This window comes from Vigna unguiculata, chromosome 7 (genome assembly GCF_037176805.1).
Source record: "Vigna unguiculata cultivar grain cowpea cultivar isolate G323 ecotype 2 chromosome 7, ASM3717680v1, whole genome shotgun sequence".
Lineage (NCBI taxonomy): Eukaryota > Viridiplantae > Streptophyta > Magnoliopsida > Fabales > Fabaceae > Vigna > Vigna unguiculata.
Genome location: NC_140798.1, coordinates 25,258,061 through 25,283,942, shown reverse-complemented (window position 1 = coordinate 25,283,942; position 25,882 = coordinate 25,258,061). Strand labels below are relative to the sequence as shown.

The following is a 25,882-nucleotide window of genomic DNA, read 5'->3' as shown; positions in this document are numbered from 1 at the left end:
TTTTTTTCATCGATGGAATTCACAAATTTAATTACTCATATGTCTTATTATACTCCAAAAGACCACAAACAATCTCTACACTAAGTACATGCAATGGCCGGTATATTATCTATTTACAACGGCTAATTTATTAATTACTCAGAATGATTAGATCATTAACTACTATTAAGACTTCAATATCTAATTTATTTCATTTTATTCTAAATCCAACAAAATTCTCCCCTAAACATAAATGTTTCTCTTATCTTTCATTTCGGTTCCTTTATCCTTCGTCTGGTTCTTCTATTCTTCAACTCGACTTTCCACGTGCAGTAACCCTTTTCACATTGTGTATGTCTCTTTCATGAATAGTCAAGTTCTTTGCTTTCTTCATGGATAACTTTGCTTTCGCTATATTCTGCTTGTTCTCTCTCTTTGATGAGTCCATCTTCAAGAGTAAGGAAGCCAAGGAGAAGCCATGCGGAATTGATGAGGCTTCCATGGAGAAGGATGAAGGTGCAGAAGCTAGAAAATGAGAGGAGAAGTGATGCAACAATGGTGTTTGGAGAAGCTCTCAAGTGAGGTTGGGCCATGAAGGGGGCTAGAGGAAACCAAGAAGGAGAACTCTAGCCTAAGTTGATTCACAAAAAGAGAGGAGTCTGGAGTCATCTCAACAGAGTTTCTCTACTATATTCATGAATGAAAATACAATGGTCATAAGCTCTTTATTTATAGTAGAAAAGGAGAGCCAAGTGGTCTAGAAAAATGGAGGGAAAAAGAATCTAGAATGTGGTATTTGGAGCCAAAAAGAGAGCATGAGGCAAGTGTGACTTGCCACCTTAGCAAGTCACAAGGAACTTGCTTCTAGGCGCATAAGAGAAGCTTGGTGACCAAGCTTGGAGCAAGAAGGATCTAGTTCCTCTTGAAATGCGCTCTCCCTCTTGTTGAGCTAATTTCAAGCCCAACTCTTCTTTGGTCCAATTCTCTTCAAGGCCCAAAAACCCTCCAAGGCCCAATACATGGCCCAAACAAAACCTATTCTACAAAGCCCAAAATACAAGGCCCAAAAATAAACCATATTCTAATATTTACAAACAAAGAGTCCTAGGCTAGGTCTTCACATCTTCCTTGGCCCATGTAAAGTTCATCTTGGGCCTTGTGTGTGCATTGGAGACCCATTCCTCTTGTATCCTCCTAGTCATTGCTCTTGTTGTAGGTCCCTTGGTTAGAGGCATCTCATCACTCTCCGTAGTCGACTTTATCTTCTCTTTGGACTTGTTCCTCTCTTTGGTCGACTTATTCTTCTCTTTGGTCGACTTATTACTCATTGGGTTCCTTGTTATCTTAGTAGCAAACTTGTTATTAACTAGATTCTTTTCAATGGGCTTACCTCCTTCTGAGGGACTTGAAAATACCCACGTATTGTTGCTCAATCGCATCTATCTACTCATCTATTGCAAGTCCTCACTTCTCATCTTGTACCTCCAATGAGCTCTCAGATCCATCTCTACTTGCAACTGTTCTTGCAAAATTGAAACATCTTATTCAAGTTCCAAGTGTCGCTTATACAAAATATGCTTCTTTCTCTCTAAGTTTGCTTGCAAAATTGAATTGTCTCTAACCTCCTTTTCAACTCTTTGTTGCAAATCACTTTTTGCAATCTTTAACCTTTTAATAACAAGTTTGTCTCCACATGTATGAGCTATTTGAACTGTACAAATGCACCAATGAGCTTTCCAAACGCCTCACTAAGCTATCTAAGCTCTCAACTTGCTCCACCAACTTATCTAAGCTATCTACATGCTCTACTGAGCTACCTAGGCTCCCCACCAAGCTTTTTGAGTTGTCGACCTATTCACCCTACTCGACTGTCTTGTCGAGTGATTAACTATACTTAACCTTCTTGTTGAATTCCCAATGCTACTCGATCTTCTTGCCAAGTTCACCACTTGCTTGTGCTTGACCCCCAAGCTATGCGCCATCATCAACAACGTTTGTTCTTCTACTTCTTTTACGAGGTTGGTTGTCTCTTCTCTTCCATTCCTAGACCAACAATCTTTGACAAAATTTTCGACCTTACCACAACTAAAACACTTGTATGAGTAACAGTCCTTTGCATAATGGTCATACTTGCCACATTGAAGCACTCAACATTTGAGTTACTTGACTGACCTTCTCTCAATGGACCTCGTCCTCTTCCATACCAATTTTGTGGACCGAATTATTCTTTCTCTTCTTCTTGTCCTTGGCTTCTACCACCAGGACAACTTCCTATACCTCCTCGGTATTGTCCTTTACCTTGAGTGTTTTAAGTTTTCTCATCTTTAATTGACATCTTCTTTTGGAGTAATTGATCAAGTGACTCACACTTCTTCTTCTTTCGTTGTTAGTGTTCTTCAAAAGATCTTGCAAGCTCTTCAATTGTGAGCTTTAATAAGTCTTTGGACTCAACGCGCACACCACATTCTCGAAGTCATCGGTCATCGACCTCAAAATCTTCTCCACATCTCGACTAGCAGGCAACGTCTCTCCGTTTCTAGCAAGTTGGTTCGCCATGGTTTCAACCTGAATAATGTACTCATGTACTCCTTTTGTCTTCTTCATCTTCATGTACTCCTTTTATCTTCTTCATCTTCATGCTCTCCCACCCGCCCCTGAGTGTTAGGAGTCGCACTTACTTCACCCGATCATCCCATTATAAGCCTTCTCCAAAATATCCCATGCTTCTTTTGAAGATTTGACACTTGCAATCTTCTCAAAGTTGCCTTGTCCTTCACACACATTGCTTTCAACGTTTTCAATTGGGAATTTGACCAATTCGTTGTGTTGGTTGGTTCATTAAAACCATCTTCAACCACTTTCCAATTTTCTTGGGAACCAAGAAGAGCCGTCATTTTTAAATGCTAGTTGTCATAGTTGATCGCCTTTGTCAACTTGGGCAGGGGCACACTATTTATAAGACTAACCATCTCACTCTTTTTTTCTTCAAACACCTAAGCTCTACCTTTTTTTCCCCACTCAGATGCACAAGTTAACTAGCTCTTGATACCGCTTTGTAAACAACAACTCTGTATTCTTGTGAAAAAACTTGATTCACCTCCTTTTGTTGTTATTGTTGTTGTTCATTCATGGAATTCATAATACAATTTATAGACTCATATTTTTTACTATTTTACTCAAAACGCCTACAAACGGCTAGTACATTAACTACCCACAATGAGTAGTACATTATCTACCCACAACGACTAACTTATTAACTACTCACAATAGTTAACTCATTAACTACTATTAAGACTTCAACCACTAATTCATTTAAATTTATTCTAAACCCAACAAGTGAATGTATGGTGAGTGCTGGTGAGGTGTGACTGAGTGTGAATCAATGTGTTGCGAACTGAGGTGTGTATATTGCGTGAGTATCGCATGAGTTGAGGTGAGGAAAGTGAGTGAATGGTCAAGTGTATGCGCTAGTGTTTTTCTGTTAAGAGAGAGAGAGAGAGAGAGAGAAAAAAAAATGGGGGACACGTGGCCTTCAACAATTGGAGAGGGTTTTTGATGGTGAAGAAAAGAAGAAAACAGGGGTGTGGGTAGAAGTACAGATTAGGCTTCTTTTTAAAAGAGAAGAGGGGTGGTAAGAATAAAAAATAAAGGGTATGCTAATGTGAAAAAAAAATATTATTTTTAACAAATAATGGTGTCAACACTCAATTTTGTCTGGGTGAATAAATTTATTTTCAAAAACAAATAAAAATAAAAAATAAAATAAATAAAAATAACAAGTATTTAGGTAATAAGAAAAAAGTGAAATAAAATTATGTTCAAACATTTTCAAAATTTAATTTTAGCAAAAAAAATAAAAAAATAGAGAGATGAAAACAAGAAGAGCCCAAATTGTTTTTCATTATCACACTCCTTCTCATGAGCCAAACCACCCAACATATTTCTACCCTTTGTTCCTGATAGAGAGAATATTGATATGATTTTAATAATTAAAAGAATTACCTCTTCTAATGATTATAATTAATATTACTAATGATGATTGATATTGTGCTCTAATTTGCTGCAATTTGATTCTCGTAATGTGTTGCTATCATGACCAATTTCTTCCTTATATTGTTCATTACAATTAAGGTTGAGATTGCATTGATATTGCAATGTGTGAATATAAATACGCAATTTGTCATATGAAAAAGGATCAGACAAAAAAAAAGGAAAATATTTTTTACACCTCTCACTTTCTTTCTTTATCATAATCACTCACATAGACACACTTGATTTCTACTTCTGTTGGGGAAAAAACAACAATCTTAGGGAAGGAGGTAGAGTTAAAAGAAAAAAAAAATAAGGAGAAAAGGTAGTTAACAAAAGAGTGAGATTAATGGAGAAGTAGAGGAATTGAAAAGTTTAGAAGGTATGTCACTATCTTTATTTTTCTTTTGATTTATGCATTTCATTATTCTTATATTTTCTCTAAATTGTATGCATTTTTTTTACACCTAACTTTGGCCTTTTGCTTAAGCGATATTATTTTCTACTATTCATAACTATCTTATTCTAAAAATCATAAAGTTTTTTTCATTTCTTTTAGTATATGTTCGGCCGCTCACGTCTGTTAACTCTTTGGCAAGTGTACCAATTCGTTACAAGAAGTAAAATGGAAGTCCAAGTATCGTTTTCCCAAGGGATTTGTGTTCATTTATCCAATTGTAATTATTTACTAATTTTAGCAATGATGTCAACATTAAAGATTGGTTTAATTTAAGATAAGCATGCAAAATTAATAAACACTAAAGTTATGGAAGAATTTAGGAAAGACTTCACCAAGGTTGGATTTCATGAACCATACTAACGATATATTTCCTACACAATCTCTCTATCTTGCTCAAACATCCACATCATAAGCATACTAGCCCATAATTCCTTAGAAGTAAGTTTTAAGTCAAATATGCCAAAACATTAATTTCTTAACCATTTTAACACATGACTTGCATTAAGATTTGATGTATAGAATGACCTAGAGATTACGTTTATTCTTTGAACCCAATCTCATGGTTGTTCTATCCAAGGTTATGTTCCAATTCATTTCCCAATAATTAGATACAACTAAATAGCAAAGATTTCCATCATGCACATTAATAATCGAGATAAAACATATGAACAAAAATAGATTACATTGCATAGGAAAATTACAGAGAGTATAAGTTCATTACATCCAATCCCAATGAATGAGGAGTTTAGTCACTCCTAGGCACTTAGAGAACAAAAGATGGATGACATTGATGGAATGAATGAAGTGATTTGAGTTCTCCTTGCCCTAGAATGGCGTTTCTCCTATTTTCCCTTAGTCTATCATGTTCCCACACTCCAACATGTCAGTTTCGTGTAACTTTCGAAACTATAACCATTTCAGAAAATTGTCCTCTCGCTCGGCGAGATGACTTACTCGCTGGGCGACTTGGCACGCTCGCTGGGTAATAAGGTTCTGACAAAACAACCTCACTTCTTCTTCAATCCTTCACTCTCCTATACAATAATCTCCAATAAAACAAAAAATATACCTAATCTAAAGGAAACCTAAAAACAACCTAAAACTTCCCACAAAACACATGAATGAATATAATTAAGAGGTCCAATCAAATATGAATAATAAGTATTTTTCATACTTATCAAACTCCCTCAAACTTGTACTTTTTCATGTCCTCGTGAAAAGAAAACCTAATTGTACATACACATGAAACAAAAAACACCATACTTAAAATGAACCAAAGACACATGATCTCATAACATTATCCCCTTTACACATATCAAAGACAATTCACTTGCATTTCTCAAAATTAAGAAGATATGATAAGGTGCTTCCATGAAAATCTGTTCCTCAATCCAGAATTATATATGACTACCAACAATGAGAATTACTTAGTCACACAAAAGTCGGTGTTTCCTCACACATGTGTTAGCCACATAATCTCACAACTAGCATACCATAAAACTAATCTATAAAATGTTTGCACATCATCTCATTCACACACTTCTCACACATTGAATTAGATCAAAAGGTCTTTCTAGGCTTGAAACTTGGCTTGGCTACAAAAAATTATGGTTTTTCAAGGAATCAAATCATCTTGGAAGATGAGAATAATTATATGTATAAACATTCATGAACATCCTCATTCCCCATAAACAAACAATCCAATCCACCATATTCTTTTCATAGCTCAACCTCACAATTTTATTTCATGCACCCTTTTCATTAATTTTCCTTTGTTTTTTCTCTTTTAAATTTTTTTCAACAAACACACATTTTTAATTTTCATTGAGAATGTTGAGCTTTTTCAATCATCACAATTTAAGATTTTCAAGCAACTTACTCCTCATTTCTCAATCACATCTTTCCCACAAACTTAATCTCAACTCATACCCATGTTCACAACATAAAACTTGTTCTCTTATTCCATGGTGTAAGGTAAGATAAAATTTCACAAGGGTTCACAAATGGTTTCACAATATGCACAAAGGTTAGCTAATTAGCCAAGTAGCTTCATTTCATAACAACTAACAATTGCCTTTTTCACCCCTAACCAAGTGTGTGTGATTGCATTCAAAGAATCATGCAAAAATTAACTTCATAGCAATGATAGCTTCCTAGCATTCTCACCGAACACATTATGTAAACACTCAAATATCTCATTCATCGAGTCAAATTTCACTTTGGATAAGGATTGAATCACATTGCAACCACATCAACACTTCATCAATCATTCAAAGTTGCAAGCAAATAACCCAAGATCATGCAAGGTTATATGAAGAGAGATCACAATTTCATTACAAACATAAGCACGAACATCAACTCCACAACTAACAATGATATTAGACAAACAAAGTACTAAACCCATAACAAAACTACACATCACTAAACAAATAAACAGAGTCTTAAAGACAACACATCTTAAGCATCATCATCAGGAGGAACCTCCTCCTCAACAACATCATCAGCATCATCTACACCATTAGTACCATCATCATCCTCATCCTCAGAGTCAACAAAGTTAGTAGCAGCAACACCCTCCACTAAGATTTTGGCATGCCCCAAGGCCAATAAATCAAACTGGGAACTAGTCATCAAATAGTCATTTAGAGTGTCTAGAACAGCCAAAGACAACTTATGCAAGTTGTCCATGAGACATGGTGTGCTACGTCGAATTGCTTGCTGGCTATCCCAAATGTCCTCCTATCTCGCAAACATTTTACTCATAGCTGCCTAGAACAGCTCTAGGTGGACGAGAGCGAGCAACAGCTCTAGGTGCATGAACATGATCAACTTCTAGGTTCATAAAATGTTTAGAAATGAACCGACTATTGATGGGGGTTGGAGGCAAATCAATACTGGTGTGTTTGAAACAACACATTTAGCCTTGCATAAGGCTGTGATGAGTGCTGGAAAACTGAACTTGGTAGCATTACTCGCAATGAGGGTAATCTCCTGTGATATGACAACTCCAATATCAATTTCAATACCACTCATGATCACAAAAATCAAATATGATCGCTCAAGATTGATATATGATGTGTGAGTATTAGGAGATATGTTGTTATATGAGAAAACACTCCACATCTATGCCAAGGAGTTTAGATGCTTACTCAAAATGCGAACAAGAGTGTCAAAAACACCAATCACACAGGACTCGCCAGGAATGCACAATCATGTTGCAATGGCCTCAAAGTCCTTCTCTTCATTCAAAAAATCTCCACAATGTGTGTTCCTATCAGCAGGAAAAACATGTGTCCTCAAGAAAGTGTTTAATGCCTTACGGTCAAACTTGATCATTTTGCCCCGGACCTTGGCTTGGTGTAAGACTCGTGAAAATTAATTAATTAAATAAATAATTAATTAATAAATGCGGGTAGTGGGAGCCTTTATGGCATTTAATTTTGACATGTATGATGTAACATCCCGTCTGGATATTACAGATTTAAATAAATAAAGTAATAAAAATGAATAACAAAACATAAATACATCGCATTTATGAATAAACCTCATTCCCCAAAAGCGCGGGGAATTTAAAACTTTTATTACTGTATAAATAAACATTGTTCCATAGTTTATAAAGTGAAACAATATTCAAATATCTCTCAAAAGTTTACATATCATTTCCAAAACTAAAATCAATAAAACATAGTAATATATTCCCATGTCATCCCTCGCTACGTGTCTAAGCATCACCAGCACCACCTACATCAACATCCTATGCTCACCTGTACCGCGTACACGATCATCGTCAAACACAAGCAGATAGGGTGAGCTTATGAAATCAACATACATCATAGTAATGAACATATAACAAACTATATAACTATATTTTCTACAAAGAACCAAAATACAATCCCCTTCTCTATTCTCTATCATCTGGCCACAACCAGATCATTCGTGTTCTACCTCTTTTAGTGATAACCCCAAGGTAATTTGCTGCCAAACCTATCGGCCACAACCGATAGAGCACGTGTGGGAACCAATGCCACGGATCATACACCGTAACGCCAGGTGGAGTTCCCAAATACGAACATAGTCCGTAATGTCCTAAGACTACCAAACTCGTCAACGATTTACTGAGGAGGGCAATCTATCTGGACCCATCCGTACTGGCCACAACCAGTACACTCACACCGGCAACACTCGCCAACCCGAGCTCAACTCAAGGGTTCCTCGTGTTCATCCGCCATCCCGAGCTCGACTCGAGGGATGTCATTCCGAGCTCAACTCGAGGAATGTACGTGCTTAACCCCTATCCCGAACTCAACTCAAGGGATACGTTCCGAGCTCAACTCAAGGAACCCATCAATCTTACCTTTGAAGCATCAAAGTGGTTGAGAGTACTTAATTGTGTGAGAGGCCTTGGGTTCAAGTCCTATGTATGTCAGTTGTGTGTTATTTAATTTATTATTATTTTTAATAATATGCGTGATCATGTTGAGTGATAATGTAATCATAGAATTATATGAATTATCACGAAATATGAATTGGTTGAATGGTTGTGCTTTGATATGACATTGGAATGGTTATGGGTTTGAACCTTGGTGGAACCAAATTAGGCTCTTTTTTGTCAATTTTATTTTTAGAATGAAGGTGAAAGGGTAGATGAAACCCTAGCTGAATGGGCAACCTCCAAGGGAGGGCTGGAAAACCATCATAAAATAATCATTGAATGACCATTAAGCTAAGTAAATGCCAAATTTCGTTTGCTGATCATCAACCTTCATTAACCCCTAATTAAGTGACCAATTGAGGAGAAATAGAGGGTTTTTGGAGCTACCAAAGGAAAGAGTTGTAAGAGGAGAGTATTCTGAATTTTTGGAAAGGATAGCAAGGAGTTGGTAGCAAGCTTGGAAGGAGACAAGGGTTGATTGTTTGGTGGTGCACAAGAGCTTGAAAAACATTCCAACGCTTAAGCAAGGAAACTAGGTTAGGGGAGTTCCTTCACGTATGTACATGCTTTATGATTGTTTTGTATTGTAATGTATGATCATGATGCCCTGCATAATCCCAAATCGTGGTGTTTTCGAGTTTCTGGAAAGATTCCCAGAAACCGCCTGGCAGCTTTGAATGTGCCGCTAAGCGACGCATGAGTGATAATCCAATTCTGGGTTTTTCTGTGATGAACTGCCTAGCGGTAAGGGTGACTTCGCCAGACGATGCGAACATTGTGCAAAAGCGCTATTTTTCATACTTTTTGCGCAGCAGGAACCTCTGGGTGCAGGTTTTATACCGCTAGGCGCCAAGCTCTTGAATTTTGGGCGCTAGGCGCTACACATTTTTTTTTGTTTGTGCAGTTTTCGTAAAATTGTGTTTCCCGATTCGTTAACCGTTCGATTTAGGTGAAATTTTAACAGGCAATTCATAACATATTGTTACTCACTTTGATCGGTGTAGATTTGCATTGGATGTATGTAGCTAGATATATACATCACTCATGATTGGTTGTTTTAATTTCCTAATAGTATGACTATTAATGGATGACTAAGTGTGCTTAAGTGCTAGTATGGCCTTGATTGGTGAATGTAATATATATATATATAATATAGATGTGTGATTGATGAGTATATATATGAATTATGTGCTTGAGTGGATTCTCTTGAATCGTTCATGTGTAAAATGTGAAATTATGAGAGGTGTTATATTATGAATGTTTACCTGTGTGTATGAATCTTAGGGATTGAATGGGAAGCACTCGATTATGGTAACATGGTTAGGGTTTGGGGAATGATTCATTGAATTGATTTCTGTAGTGTAATAAGAACAAAATTGTGATTCTATGGTTTTACTAGAAGAGAATGAAAATGGTTAAGTATATTAGTTAGGGTTGACAAGTTGGGGGTTTTGGATGACTTGAGTATAATTATGATTGAATTGTATCGGATTTGTGGCCGGATATATTTAAAGTTGAATAATTGAATCTTTGTAACCATATTCATGTGCGAACTACGAAGATAGACAAAGAATTGTCAGAAGAGGCTTGAAGGTGCTCGAAATTCTGGAATTTCTCTAGAATGTCATGTACCGCCTGACAGAACGAGGCTTGCCGCTACGTGCCAACTCGGTAGGTCCTTTACTGCGTGGCTGTGATGGTAGGCATTGGGGTTGGGTTCTGTTGCAGTCCTAAATGGAACTGGAAGGATGGATTTGAGGATGTTTTTGTATGGTTAATGGAAGAAAAATAATGTATGAACTAAGGAGTTGACTTAAACTTAGAATTGAGTAACTATTGCATACTTGAGTTGACTTGGAGGAGCTGAAATTATGGGCAGAGAACATGAGTTGTTTTATTGTAGTGTCAAGGTAAGACTAGTAGGAATTGTATGAAAAACAAAGTAGTAGTACTTTGGACTATTGGAGAGGGGGCATAATTAATGGGACATGGAAATAACTAATGGTGGAATTGGACTAAAGGTTGAAGTAAATTGTGTGGGTTGATCTGTGTATTAGGTATTGTGTCTGAAGTACAAGAGAGGTAAGTCTTAGTACATATAAGTGATGTGTTTCATGGTTGTAGTCTAGTGCATATAAACATAGAAGGAAAGTTTTAGAGTGAATACTTAGAGATTCAAATATGTAGAGAGTTAAGGACAATTCTCAATGGGGTTGAATGAATCTTGTGGGCTTGAGCACTGGGTGATGCATTAAGGAACTGGGATTACTTGGTAAAATCGAATGCAGTGGAAAAACTAGTATGTCTCGCAGTACTGGTGCATCGCCTAGCGGTGGGTTAGAGCCGCCAGGCGATAGTTGTGGGTTTAGAGGGCTACTGGTACGCAAGCGCCTGGCGATGAGGGAAGTCCCTCCAGGTGATGACTGTAGTAGTGGTGTGTTCTGAGGCGCTACGTGCCTGGCGGTACGTGTCCCCTGCTAGGCGGTCTGGAGGCGGACAACGGTTGACGCCTCATTAACAATGCCAAGCGGTTTTGCTGCAGCAGATTGGTGTCTTGCTTGCTATGATGTGCGTGATCTACAAGGCTTCTAGGATATCTTAAAGGTCGACTTGCTGGTGTTCCTTGAGTTGTGGCTTGGAATGTATCCCTTGAGTTGAGCTCAGGATAAGGGTTAAGCATGTGGCATTCCTTGAGTTGTGGCTCGGAATGGCATCCCTCGAGTTGAGCTCGGGATGGAGGATGAACATAAGGAACTCTTGAGTTGAGCTCGGGTTGACCAGTGCTGCCGGTGTGAGTGTGCTGGTTGTGGCCAATACGGATGGGTCCAAATAGATTGCCCTCCTCAGTAGTTAGCTGACGAGTTTGGTAGTCTTGGACGTTGCGAACTATGTTCGTATTTGGAAATTCCACCTGGCGTTACGGTGTGTGATTCGTAGCATGGTTTTCCGCACGTGCTCTATCGGTTGTAGCCGATAGGAAGGAATCAAAGGGAGAACACTGGTGCTCAAAGGAAGACTCATAATTCCAATTTTCAAGTAAAGGAATCCAGGTTAGGGGAGTTGCTTTATTTGTCTATATGAAATTGTATGATTTTACGTTGTATGATGTATGATTGGGTGCCTATTTTTGCGTTAATTTTCCATTGGTCGAGTTTCTGGAAATTTTCCAGAAACCGCCTAGCAACTTTAAAGGCCCGCCAGGCGATGCGTGAGAGTGACACCCATTTCTAGGTTTTAAGATGAACTGCCTGGCGGCAAGGGTAACTCCGCGTGAACCCTTGTATTCTTGTTCAACGATTCTGTATGGATTTTGTGATGGTTGGATATTGAGCAAGGTTCATGTGCATGATTTGCATGTATAAACTTATGAAATCAATGATTATCACTATGTTTGTATGAATTTAGGTGATTGATTGGGAATCATCAAAGTGAAAGGGGGTCGTGTTGGGATTGTGGTTCAGTTGTTAATCTGATTCTTGGAATTTAATGATAACGAAGTTAAGATTTATGGGATTATTGAATGAATATGCATGAAGGAAATCGATTTGTTTGTAATTATGCGTTTGATTGGCTGGAACGAGATTTGGGGATTTAAGGTTCATCATGGGTGCAGGAAAAATCTAGGGTTTGTGTGGAAATTTCATTTTATGACTATTCGGGACGCGTTTTGAGATTTTGTGAGGGTGAGGCTAAATTCTACAAGTGATAATTATATAAAAATAATTCGAATTGAATAAATATGATGTGTGAACAATATAATTATGTCAAGACGAATGCTAAAATTGTTGATTTAGGGTTTTAGGGTTTACACAGATGCAGAACAATCATGTAAAAGCAACATAATTTCTAAGTTATTGTTAAAAAATTGCCTGCGGTGAAGAGCTGCCGCTAGGCGATGGGCGTGGTGTTCTGTTCACAAAAAACATTGTTTTTCGTACTTTTTGTGCAACAGGAACCGCCGGGCGCTAGTTTTGTACCGCCAGGCGCCACCTTCCTGATTTATGGGCGCTAGGCGCCACTATTTTTCTAGTTTGTGCAGTTTTCGTAAAACTGCATTTCTCAGTTCGTTAACCGTCCGATTTAGGTGAAATTTTGCAGATGGTCCATAACATGTAGTTTTTCACTTTGAACAATGGAAATTTTATTTGGAGGTCATTAGCGAGAGATATATGTTATGCACGATTGCTAGTTTTGAAGTCTTTAAAATGCATGAATAACATCTTGATAATTCCAAGTAACATATAATGAAGCATGATTGGGTTATGTTGTAAGTCTCTATGAAATTGAATGTTCCTTTGGGTTAGTCACATGTTAAGAATTGGTTTATTGGTGAATGCATGTGTGTCAATATAAATTTGCATTGGCGGATAGGATCATGTGCTTAATTTGTTAGAGTGCTGCTGCTTTATATTTGTTTGAGCATGCGTTATTCATAAGTTCGAATTGAATGCTAACATGGATTTAAAGGGTGGAATATATATATATATATATATATATATATATATATATATATATATATATATATATATATATATATGAATATGTGGGGATTGATGCACATGATATACGGTGATACTTCTGTACGCGTATGATGAAGCCATCTAAATTTTAGATTGTGCATGTGAGTCATGTTGATTTGTGGAAGCCTATATTCTTGATTGTGGATATGCAAAATTATAAGAGCAAGATTGATGTTACTTTGTTCTGGGTACTTAAAAACCAGTACTGCACAAGTACTGGTGTAGTGCCTGGTGGTGGTGTTTGACCGCTAAGCGATAACTACAAAACCAGTAGAGTATTGAAGCGTGTGGCGCTTGGCGATAAGGGTTGCCCCGCCAGGTGATACTTGCTAAAACAATAGAATCATAGGCGTTTAGCGCCTGGCGGCACGTGTCCCACGCCAAGCGGCCTAGAAGCTCGTTGCGCTTGGCACCTCGTGATCTGCGTCAGGCGATATGACTGTAGTAGAATGGTGTTGTGCTGCTTTGGTGTACGTGGTCTACAAGGCTTCTAGGATGTCTTAAAGGCCAACCGATCAGCCTCATTTTTTGAAAAGTCAAATTTGAGCCAACAACCACCTGACATCATTAAAGATTGTTGTAGTTGCTAGGCGAATGAGGTAGCTCGCTAGGCGAGTGTCCCAGTTCCCTCAAACTTGAAATTCATTTTTTTCCTTTTTTTTCAAAGCTTGATCACAGGGTGAGTAGCGATCGCCCAACTATTGTTCCAGAGTGAAATTTCTTCATTAATTCATTGGGCGACTACTGCTAGCTAGACGAGTCTGTATAATTTCAGGATTTACAGAAAACCAAACTCGTTGGGCGAGAAAGGCTCACCCAATTACTGCTCCAGATGCCAATTTATGCGAATATTTGTTGGGTGAGTGGTGGTCGCTAGGCGAGTCTGCATAATTTTTGACAACCAGATTCTGTAGAAACGAACTCATTGGGCGACTACCTTGCTTGCTGGGCGAACCAAACAAAACAACAATAATTAAAAACAAAAGCAAACATATTCTAAGAGTGATAAAAAACAGCAAACACTAGGTTGCCTCCCAATTAGCGCTTCTTTAACGTCACTAGCTTGACGAGTAACAATTTATGGATCAGAAAAATGAACGATAGTGGTGAAGAATTCAACCTCACCCCCCACATAATGCTTCAAGCATTGACCATTTACTATCCAACTTCTATGTGGATCACTAGAATAAGGATCCATTAGTTCAACTACACCATATGGTTTGACTTCCTTGATGGTGAATGGCCAGACCACTTAGATTTCAACTTGCTAGGAATGAGCTTGAATCTTAAATTGAAAAGCAACACTTGCTGGCTTGGGTGAAATTCTCTCTTCAAAAGCTTCCTATCATGATAGAGCTTTGCCTTTTCCTTGTATCTCTTGGAGTTGTCATATTTTGTCAATCTCATTTCTTCAAGTTCCTGCAACTGCAACTTTCTTTTCTCTGCAGACAAAGATGAATCAAAGTTAAGAAGTTTCAAGTCCCAATAAGCCTTATGCTCCATCTCCACTAGCAGATGACAAGATTTGCCATATACTAATTGGAATGGTGATAGCCTCACATGTGTTTTCATGGTTGTTCTATATGCCCAAAGAGCATCATCAAACTTAACCGACCAATCTTTTCTGGATGATGCCACAATCTTTTCCTGAATCCTTTTTATCTCCCGGTTGGACACCTCAGCTTAGCCATTGGTTTGAGGATGATAAGGAGAGGCTATTTTGTGCCTAACCTCATAATGTTTCAAAACCTTGGCCAATTGAGCATTACCAAAATGGGATCCACCATCACTTATGAGGACCCTAGGAACTCCAAACCTTGAGAAAATCTGTCTTTTCAAGAACTTGATAATTGTCTTGGCATCATTCTTTTGGCAAGCAGTTGCTTCCACCCATTTACTGATATAATCCACTCCAACCAATATATACTCATTACTATACGATAAAGGTAGGGGACCAAAAAATCAATGCCCCAACAATCAAACACCTCCACTTCAAAAATTGCCTGAAGTGGTATCTCATTTCTTTTTGAAATGCTTCCAATCCTTTGACATTTATCATAACTCCTAGCATGAACATGATCATCTTTGAATAAAGTGGGCCAGTAAAAACCAGATTGAAGCAGCTTGGCGGTTGTCCTTTCTCCATTAAAGTGTCCATCATATGACGAATTGTGACAATGCCATATGATACCTGCAACTTCCTCTACAGTGACACACCACCTCAAAAGATTATCAACACCAAGCTTGAACAAGAAATGGTCATCCTAAAGGAACTACTTTGTGTCATGTAAGAACTTCTTCTTCTGCTACCATGAAAGATCTTCAGGGAGAACACCTGCAACTTTGAAATTAGCCATATTTGCAAACCATGGCCTTTGTTGAATGAGCATCAAACTTTCATCACAAAAAGTCTCATAAATCTCCCTATCTTTGAATGTAACTTCATCATTTACCAATCGAGAAAGATGATCTACAATAACATTCTCACTCCCTTTCTTATCCCTAATCTCCAAATAAAACTTCTATAATAAGAGGACCCATCTGATCAATCGTGGCTTGGAGTTATGCTTGTACAAAAAATATTTTATGGCAACATGGTCTATATATATGATCACTTTAGACCCAATAAGGTAAGGTCTAAACTCCTCTAGTACATAGAAAATGGCCAAAAACTCCTTCTCCGTTGTGGCATAATGAAGCTGAGCACCATTCAAGACCTTGCTGGCATAATAAATAGCATGAAAAACTTTCTCTCTTCTCTGACCAAGAACGGTCGCAATGGCATAATTGCTAGCATCACACATCAACTCAAATTCTTGAGTCCAAATTGGTGCAATTATCACTAGGGCAGAAACTAGTTTCTTCTTCAAGCTATTAAAAGCTTGCAAACACTCACCATCAAACTCAAAAGGAGCATATTTAACTAGGAGATTACACAAGGGTTTAGCAATCTTGGAGAAATCTTTGATGAATCTGCTATAGAAACCTGCATGACCAAGAAAACTTCTAATCCGTTTGACATTTGTTGGAGGTGGTAACTTCTCTCACCATAAAATGGCACTTCTCCTAAATCAGCACAAGTTTTGTGTCAATGCATCTTTTCAAAACCACATCCAAGTTCTCAAGGCATGAATCAAAAGATGGACCAAAAACTGAGAAATTGTCCATAAATACCTCAATACTCTTAACTAAATAAGCAGAAATGGTTAGCATGCATCGTTGAAAGGTAGCAGGTGCATTGAAAAGGCCAAAAGGCATTCGCCTATAAGAAAATACACCATAAGGACATGTGAATGTAGTCTTCTCCTGATCCTTAAGATTAACTACTATTTGATTATATCCTAAATAATCATCCAGGAAACTGTAGAAAGCTTGCCCAACCAACCGTTCCAACATTTGGTCCATGAAAGGGAGAGAAAAATGATCCTTTCGAGTGGCTTGATTCAACTTCCTATAATCAATGCACATCCTCCACCCAGAGACTGATCGAGTTAGAATTAACTTATTTTTCTCATTTTTAACAATAGTAATCCCCCCTTTCTTTGGCACAACGTGCACAGGACTTACCCAAGAACTGTAAAAAATTGGATATATCATCCCTACTTCCAATAATTTCAGCACCTCCTTCCTCACCACCTTTTTCAAAGTGGGATGCAATCGTCTTTAAGGTTGTGCAATGGGTTTGTAGTCCTTCTCCAACATGATCTTGTGCATGCAACAGGTTGGGCTTATCCCTTTCTGATGAAGGTGTGGTTCGGGACCGTCATAGGGATTTCGGATCAGTTGATGGAATCATGCAAATGACCTTCAAAGAGATCTTGGATTAGCTTCAGATCGTATAATAAGATCTATTATTGTAATTTTTGTAATATTTTTGTTTAGGCCTTATCTGACCATTAGTTGTGTTAGACTTTTTGTGTTTTGACCCATAGTATATAAGCCCTTGTGAAACACTTTGTATTCAGATTTGAGTTTTATTAAACACTGAGTTTTCTTTGGAGTCTTAAGATTCTCCTTAGAACCACCAGTCCTTATCTTTGAATCTCTGATTCAAAGCGGTGGATCCTCCTCACTTATCTTGGAATCTCCTCCAAGTGGCGTGGTATTCTTCCGTCTCGCATCTTCATTGATTCGACGTCCCCCATCTTCCCCTCCGTTGATTTTTGATCTAGGGTTTTTATACCGATTTCTTTCCAAGACGAAATTCACTCCAAATCTGAGACGATCCTACATCACCTTCAAATAAGAAATATGCCAACCTATAGCCCTTGATTTGCCTTAAGAACCTTTAAAAGCCTATACTCTTCAATCTGTGAAAGTGCACTGCTAATTATCACCAATTTCTTACAATCTTCTTCTAAGAAGGCATACTTGAGATGATCTAACAATATTTTCAACTCAAGTTTGCCTTGATCATCATATTTCTCCGTTATCAAATTCTCCACTTTAGCATGAGTTGAAGATACTTCTCTAGTCTTTTCCAACTGCATAGTGACTTCTTCCACTTTAGCTTCCTCTTCAAGAGTCACATTATCACAAGAGTCAATCAAAATCTCTCAAGAGAGGATTTTACATGCATCTGACTCTTAGCTGTGTCAATCACTTCATCTAGGACCTCCACTCTGAAACAATTGCCACTATCATTTGGATGTTGCATGGCCTCTATGACATTAAAAGTCATAGTTTCATCTTGCACACGAACTTTTAGATGACCATCATCCACATCAATAATCACCATGGCAGTCTTCATGAATGGGCACCCCAATATGAGAGGGACCTTAATGTCCTCTTCCATATCCAAAATGACAAAGTCCACAGGAAAAGTGAATTTGTCAACTTTCACCAACACATCTTCTATAACACCATAGGACACTTAAGAGACCGATCAGCCAATTGAAGTGTCATCCTTGTGAGTTTCACCTCCAAATCTCTAATTCTCCGCATCATGGAAAAAGGCATCAAATTTATACTTGCTCCCAAATCAATTAATGCCTTTCTAATGGGTAATTTCCCAATGGTGCATCGTATAGTGAAACTACCTGGATCTTTAAATTTGGGAGGCAAGAGCTTTTAAATAATTGCACTACAATTGCCTTGCACTTCGATTGTCTCTTCCTCAATGTACTTCCTTTTTTTGGTGAGCAACTCCTTCATAAATCTTGCATATGGAGGCATCTGTTGGAGAGCTTCAGAAAAAGGGAATGGTAATCTCAAGCTTCTTGAAAATATCCAAAAACCTAGAGAATTGTTTCTCCTTTGCTTTCTGGAGTGGATTTTGGGATAAGGAAGTGGCTTCACAATTTCTTTTTCCTCACTATTTTTTCTCTCCACTCTATTCTCATCTTCTCCCTCAACTTTTTTATCATTTCACTTTTCTCTCCACTCGTCTCTTAGTTTTCTTTCTCACACTCATGTTTTCTCACTTCTCTCTCCACTAACACCTTACCACTTCTAGTAACAATAGCCTTACACTGCTCCTTGGGATTAACCTCAGTATTAGCCCTAAAGTTCTTCTCTATCTTCTCTTCCAACTTCTTAGCAAGTTGCCCAATTTGAATCTCCAAGTTATGGATAGATGCCTCCGTGCTCTTTTGATTGGAAATGGACACTTGCACTAAATGTTGCATTGCTTCCTCCAGCTTAGTGGTCCTATCAATAGTCAAAGATGGTTGTGATTGAGGTGGAGGTCTATTAGAAGGTCCAGCCTGGCCCATGTTGGGGTGAGGCTTCCAACCTTGGTTGTAGTTACCATAATTACCCTGACAACCTTGGTTACCCATATAGTTAACCTCTTCTTGGGAATTGGTCTTCATGACACACTACCCAGTTGAATGATCTCCACCACACAACTCGCATCCTTGCACAAGTTGTCAGTGTTGAGCCTGTGAGACATTCTGAAGTTCCTTAGGCAATTGAGAAAGTTTCTTAATTACTGATTCAAGTTGTTGAGTCATAATTTTTTTCTGAGCCAATATTGCATCTTGAGACTGAAGCTCTAGCCCTCTCATTCTGCATTTCATTATCATTAGATGCCATAATCACAATCATTTCATGGGCTTCCTCATGTGTCTTCCACTTGATATTGCCTCCAGCCGAGGCATCCAACATTAATTTAGTATGAGATTGCAATCCTCCTAGGAAGAGAGTAAGTTGCGCAGGCATGTCAAAACCATGAGTAGGGGTTTTTCTTAACAAACCTTTAAACCTATCCCATGTTTGGCTCAATGACTCAAAAGCTTCTTGTTGAAAGGATGATATTTCTTGCTTCCCTTTATTGACCTTGGATTATGGAAAGTACTTGTTCAAGAATTTGGCTACAACATCCTCCCAATCAATCAAACTATTCTCCGGGAAGGAATTCAACCAAACCTTAGCATTCCCCGCCAAAGAGAAGGGGAAAAGACTCAATCTGATGGCTTCATCTGGCACTTGGTGGATCTTCACTGTGTTACAAATCTCCAAGAAGGTAGCCAAATGTGTGTACAAATTCTCATGTGAAAGGCCATGAAATTGGTTACTCTGGACTAAATGAATCAAAGTTGGCTTCATCTCCATGTTGGCAACATTCACTACAGGTCATGCGATGCTGCTGAAATTAAGAGGAGCAAAGAATGAAGCATAATCTTCCAGAGTACGTCAAACATACCTATCACCATTTCCTTCACCAGCCATTTCTTCCTCTTCTTGATCAATTGAGGAGAAGATAGCTTGTTCAGAAGTAGATGTTACCTATTTCTCTTCTTTAACAATTTGGATTTGCCTTTTTCTTCGTCTTCTACTGTTATTCCTACGAGCTATTCCTTCAATTTTAGGATTAAATAGTAGATTATCAGCTCAAGACTTGCTTCTCATACAAAACAAAAAACACTAGAAAAGACAAATAAGTAGATACAAACTATAAAAAAATATGAATGTACAAATGAATGTAGAAGCCTAAATTAGTAAATAACACAATCAAACAAAACAAAAACAAACAAATCCCCAGCAACGGCACCAAAAACTTGTCAACTCTTTGGCAAGTGTACCAATTCATTACAAGTAGTAAAATGGAAGTCCAAGTATCGTTTTCCCAAGGGATTTGTGTTTGTTTGTCTAATTGTAATTATTTACTAATTTCAGCAATGATGTCAACATTAAAGATTGGTTTAATTTAAGATAAACATGCAAAATTAATAAACACTAAAAATATGGAAGAATTTTGGAAAGACTTCACCAAGGTTGGATTTCATGAACCATACAAATGCAATATTTCCTACACAATCTCTCTATCTTGCTCAAACATCCATATCATAAGCATACTGGCCCTTAATTCCTTGTAAGCAAGTTCTAAGTCAAATATGCCAAAACAATAATTCCTGAACTATTTTAACACATGACTTGCATTAAGATTTGATGTATAAAATGACCTAGAGATTACGTCTATTCCTAGAACCCAATCTCATGATTGTTCTATCAAAGGTTATGTTCCAATTCATTTCCCAATAATTAGATATAATCAAATAGCAAAGATTTCCATCATGCACATGAATAATTGAGATAGAACATATGAACAAAAATAACGATTACATTGCATAGGAAAATTACAAAGAGTATAAGTTCATTACATCCCACCCCAATGAAAGAGAAGTTTAGTCACTCCTAGGCATCTAAAGAACAAAAGATGGATGAAATTGATGGAATGAATGAAGTGATATGAGTTCTCCTTGTCCTAGAATGGCGTTTCTCCTATTTTTCACTACTTTTGTCGTGTTCCCACATTCTAGCATGTCAATTTCATGTAACTTTTGAGACTATAACCACTTCAGAAAATCGTCCTCTCGTTGGGCAAGATGACTTGCTCGCTGGGCGACTTGGCATGCTCGCTGGGCGACAAGGTCCTGACAGAACAACCTCACTTCTTCTCCAATCCTTCACTCTCCTATATAATAATCACCAATAAAACACAAAATATACCTAACCTAAAAGAAACCTAAAAACAACCTAAAACTTCCACAAGACACATGAATGAATACAATTAAGAGGTCCAATCAAATATGAATAATAAGTATTTTTCATACTTATCAACGTCGCGAGACACCAAATTTCAAATTTCTTTTTTCTAGAAAATATAAACAATATATATATATATATATATATATATAAAGAACCAAAAGTAAAACATAATTTTCTTTGTTTACTTTTGATGTTTGTCCGGCCGCTCGCGTCGCGTGAAACTCATTTCCAAATAATTAAAAATACTAAAAAAACCATAAAAAGATTTTCAAAGTTATAAAAAATAAAAAATTAAATCAACAATTTCTATAAGGTTCTTAAAGAACTACGTAATCTTGATTCTTCATTATGAATGGAGATACGTGGGAGCGAGGATTAATCCTTGTTGGGTCCAAAAAACCAAAAATATTAATTTTGTTTCTTTTGTACATTCTTTTATTCTTATTTTTTAGAAAAATTAAATATTTTGAAAACCACATCCTTTTGCATGTTTAATTAAAGGTACCATCTTAGGACGGGCATTGTGGGGTGTTAATACCTTCCCCACGCGTAACCGACTTCTGGACCCAAAATCTAAATATTTTTAGACCTTGTCTAATCCTTTTGGTTTTTCTATAGTTTTCCAGAATAAACTATGATGGTGACTCCAAACTCTATTTTTTTAAAAATTTATGTTTGGTTCGTCATCCCATCGCGATTTCGGTTAAGATAGATGGCAACTCCACTAGGGACGCTACAGAATTTGTCCATTTATGTGGATGTGGAAAATTGATGTGGTTTTTTTTTCATATCTTTTCTTTCCCATTTTTTTCTTTTAGGTATGTATATTCTTGTCTCTTTAATATTTAGAATAATTGTATGTGTATGTTCTTTGGTATTCAAAATGATTGTTTAGGTGGGGGTTTGGGTATACATTGTATTCTCCCTTCACACACACATTTTGTTCATTACATGAGTGAGGCCCTATACCCGAGTCTAAGTTGCTTAGAATTAAAAGGGATTGTGTAACAGTGCCACGGTGGATGTACTTTCAAAGTGGTCATTGTGAGAACCCCAACTAGAGTTTATTTGCTTCATTGATACTCTCACTTCTTGTTGTTTACCAATTGTCGTGAGAGATGCCATGAAGTGGACTATAGCTCTAGTGACCTTAATCTTTAGGTATTAGGGAACTATCCTTGTGAGCACATATACTTTGCCTTAGAACTTTAAGTGTCGAATCTATGATAAATTAAGGCACATAAGGAAGACTATTTGGGTCCTTTACTCTCACATTTCCTTATATATAATAATAAATTCATCACAATCACACCATTATAAAAAAGAAAAGGAAAAATGTCTCCTAAGGAATAAGCATACATTTCATTAGCATATCATATGAATAAGTGCCCTATGTAAAACCCAGAAAAAATTAAGTAAATAAATAAGTATTTATTTAATAAATGTGAGGGAAGGAATCTATAAAATAATTAATGCAGAGAGCTATGAAAAAGGAGTAATGGAAGCTCAAGTGGTTAGACATGCTTGATGTGTTTGAGGGGAGTAAGGTTCAACTCTTACGTATGTCATTAGTGTGATGTTTTAATTATTTAATTTATTTTGGGCGCATATATAAACACTTGACATTATAAGTATATGTGTGCATGATATGCTAAGAAATATTCATTGGCTTGATGGTTAGGCATACATTGGTTAATTGGGCGGATGGGAGTTCAAATCTTGGCTAGTATGAAATAGATCTTATTTTAGGCTTTATTATTTTTGCTATGTATTGGAAAACCTAGAAACCTTTGCATTGGCTGAGAAACTCAAGAGGCAAAGGTAGTGCAATAATTAGTGAAGAAAATAGAGAAGGCTAACTACAACTCCTAGGGTGAGTTGTGAGAGTGCTAAAAATGTAGATTAAGGAGAATTTAGAGGGCTAGTGAGGAGATCTTTTTGGTGGAAGCAAAAGGTGGATCCATTCTTGTGTAAGGCATAACTCTAGGAATGGAGTTGGATTCTAGGTAAGGGGAGTTGACTAGTTTAATCTCTTCCTATGAAAGAAGATTTTAAGTTTTGTTTGATTGAATTATTGTTTACAATAAAAAAATATGTGATGCATTTCTTTTATATTTTAGAAATTTTGATTGTAATGGTGATTTAGTATCATCAAATTTTTGTTTGAATCTTAAGTATGTGATTGATGAATTTTAGTGATACGAAATCTAATATAGCATGAACGCATTGAGGTTTTCTTGATTTGTGGGTGAATGATGCAAAGGAAAGGTTAGGGTTTATGTTTTTCTTTTACGGTAGCGTGACTTAGGGCTGCATTCTAGAGCTTTCATTTTTTTTTTAGTTATATGAAAAGTATATAATGTAGTGTTATGGTATGTTATCATATTATAGGATGACATTATACGACATTCATCATATAGTAATTTATATAATATTAAAAGGAAAAACAAAGGAAACAAGTTATCGACTTTGGTGTAGCGTATCGATTACATTAAATAGTTTGTTTTAATATAAATATACATATATTTATATTTAAAGAAGGTTAGAAGTGGTGCTGGATTTCTTTCTTTATTGGTTGTATTTGATATTAGGTTTAATTACTCGGATGGTACCCACTTTGTTAGGAGTGTGTCAATTGTGTCCCCACTTTTGAAGAAGTGCATCAATCAGGTCCCTTTCAGAAAAAAATAATTAACATCGTTAACGGCAGGCCACGTGTCACTCTCACGTTTTTTTATTTTTTTTAAATTTTATTTTATTTTATTTTTATTTTTTTTAATTTTTTTTGTAAAATTTTTTTGTTGCCACGTGTCAAGTTCCTGTTTTGACACGTGGCAATGTCAGTGCCACGTGACAGGATAATGCCACGTGTGACAACTGTCATTGTACTTATTTCAATTTAGTACCCATATGTACCTGATTGTTTCAATTTAGTCTCCACTTTTGTGTCTTTGGTTCAATTTTATCCCAATTTTTTTATATAATTGAAGATGATTTTTTATAAGATGATTTTTTTAAACATAAATATTTTTACAACATTAAGTACTCTGATATTTATATTAAAATTTAGTTGTACAAAAAATGTTATACTAATAGAACAATATAATCATCTACTTTTTTTTCAAAGTAAAACAATATTGTTTCTGTTCAATTCAAGACCAAATCTATTATTTGTATAAATCTTATACTAATATTTTTTTATTAAAAATAAATTTTTACCATATTATGTTATTATATATTATTAACCCATATCTTGTCATTATTATTATTTCTATTATTATCATTATTATTATTATTATTATTATTATTATTATTATTATCCTTAATATTATTATTATTGTTAATTTATTTTACTATTATTATTATTATTGTTATTTTATTATTATTGTAACGTCCCATTTAATTAATATGCGTAATTAAAGAAACGTCACACAATTATAATATAACTATGCAGTCTTGGAGTTTAAACATAACGCCGTACAGGCCAAGGCACACCAAGATGCCACCAAAAAAAATAAAATAAAAGAAACATGTTAAACAGTTTACTGAAATCCTAGAAAGATGTAAAAGCGAACAAGTACATGGGTTGTAGCCCTAAGGATAGCCCAAGAAGGACAGAAAGTCCGGCCCAAGAAGACTAAGCAGCGCGTTCGCCTCTCCCTTGTTGACCACGGTTACCTCTCGCGTCTGCTCCCATCAATAGAATTGATGATCATCGCGAAGATAGAAGAACAACATACAAAGCAACCAACAAGAACGGGTAAGCTAGAGCCAACAACAATTTCATCATGCAATCAAATGTACCTTCATAGTCAATATACACATATACAACATACACATATCACTCAAACATGTTATGACCCTTCAATCAATACACTAAGACTCGACTCATCTGAATACATATAGCCTGGTCGGATTCAGTGGATGCTTGCACTTGTGGTGGATACCTCTGCTCACCCCCGAGCTAAGTGTTTCAAGTGTTATAATGAATCAAATTTCCCTCACACACAAGGTTAGCCCTTAATGAATTTCGGGCCTCCTGCTACTCTCACCACAGGAGTCAGTCCGCTCTAAGTGAGACTAACTGACTCCTTAGAGTGTTAGGATGCAACCTTACCTTGAATCCTTACCAGACCATATAGATGGGGCACCACCATGGACACCCACTAACAGGGGCCATGGAATTACGTCCCAATCACTGAAGCACGACCCTGAAAGTCTCACCTAGAGACTCCAAGGAATTACGCACTGACATAGACCGACTTATATAAACAGCCAAGAATTTTCACATACATCACACATGAAATATCATGCCAACACCCATAACCAACTCCTCAATTCTCATACTTTGAATCATTACCAACTCGTTATTCTCAACCATGAGTAAAGTGTTTCTCCTCATAACATAACCATGCCACTGGTTTACCAACCATCAAGATTTATTGTTGCTCATGCCAAATTTGTGACTAC

General features: G+C 36.9%; 1 protein-coding gene across 1 annotated transcript; it reads right to left on the bottom strand.

Moving 5' to 3' along the window:
* Nucleotides 1-14,626: 14,626 nt before the first annotated feature.
* LOC146884705 (uncharacterized) lies at nucleotides 14,627-16,825 on the bottom strand. Its single transcript, XM_085675985.1, has 5 exons — nucleotides 16,567-16,825; nucleotides 16,075-16,406; nucleotides 15,424-15,623; nucleotides 15,152-15,317; nucleotides 14,627-15,067 (listed from the first exon to the last, which is right to left on the bottom strand). The coding sequence occupies exons 1-5, from the start codon at nucleotides 16,823-16,825 to the stop codon at nucleotides 14,627-14,629; spliced, it is 1,398 nt and encodes a 465-aa protein (XP_085532111.1).
* Nucleotides 16,826-25,882: the final 9,057 nt, after the last annotated feature.

What these genes read in the sequence shown, in the direction of transcription:
- LOC146884705 (XM_085675985.1), bottom strand. Translation starts at nt 16,825, where the DNA reads ATGGACCAAATGTTGGAACGGTTGGTTGGGCAAGCTTTCTACAGTTTC. An exon ending in GGACAATTTCTCAGTTTTTG is followed by an intron (nt 16,407 to 16,566) that starts GTCCATCTTTTG and finishes TTGGTCATGCAG; the next exon opens with GTTTCTATAGCAGATTCATC. An exon ending in GAAATGAGATACCACTTCAG is followed by an intron (nt 15,318 to 15,423) that starts GCAATTTTTGAA and finishes GGATTATATCAG; the next exon opens with TAAATGGGTGGAAGCAACTG.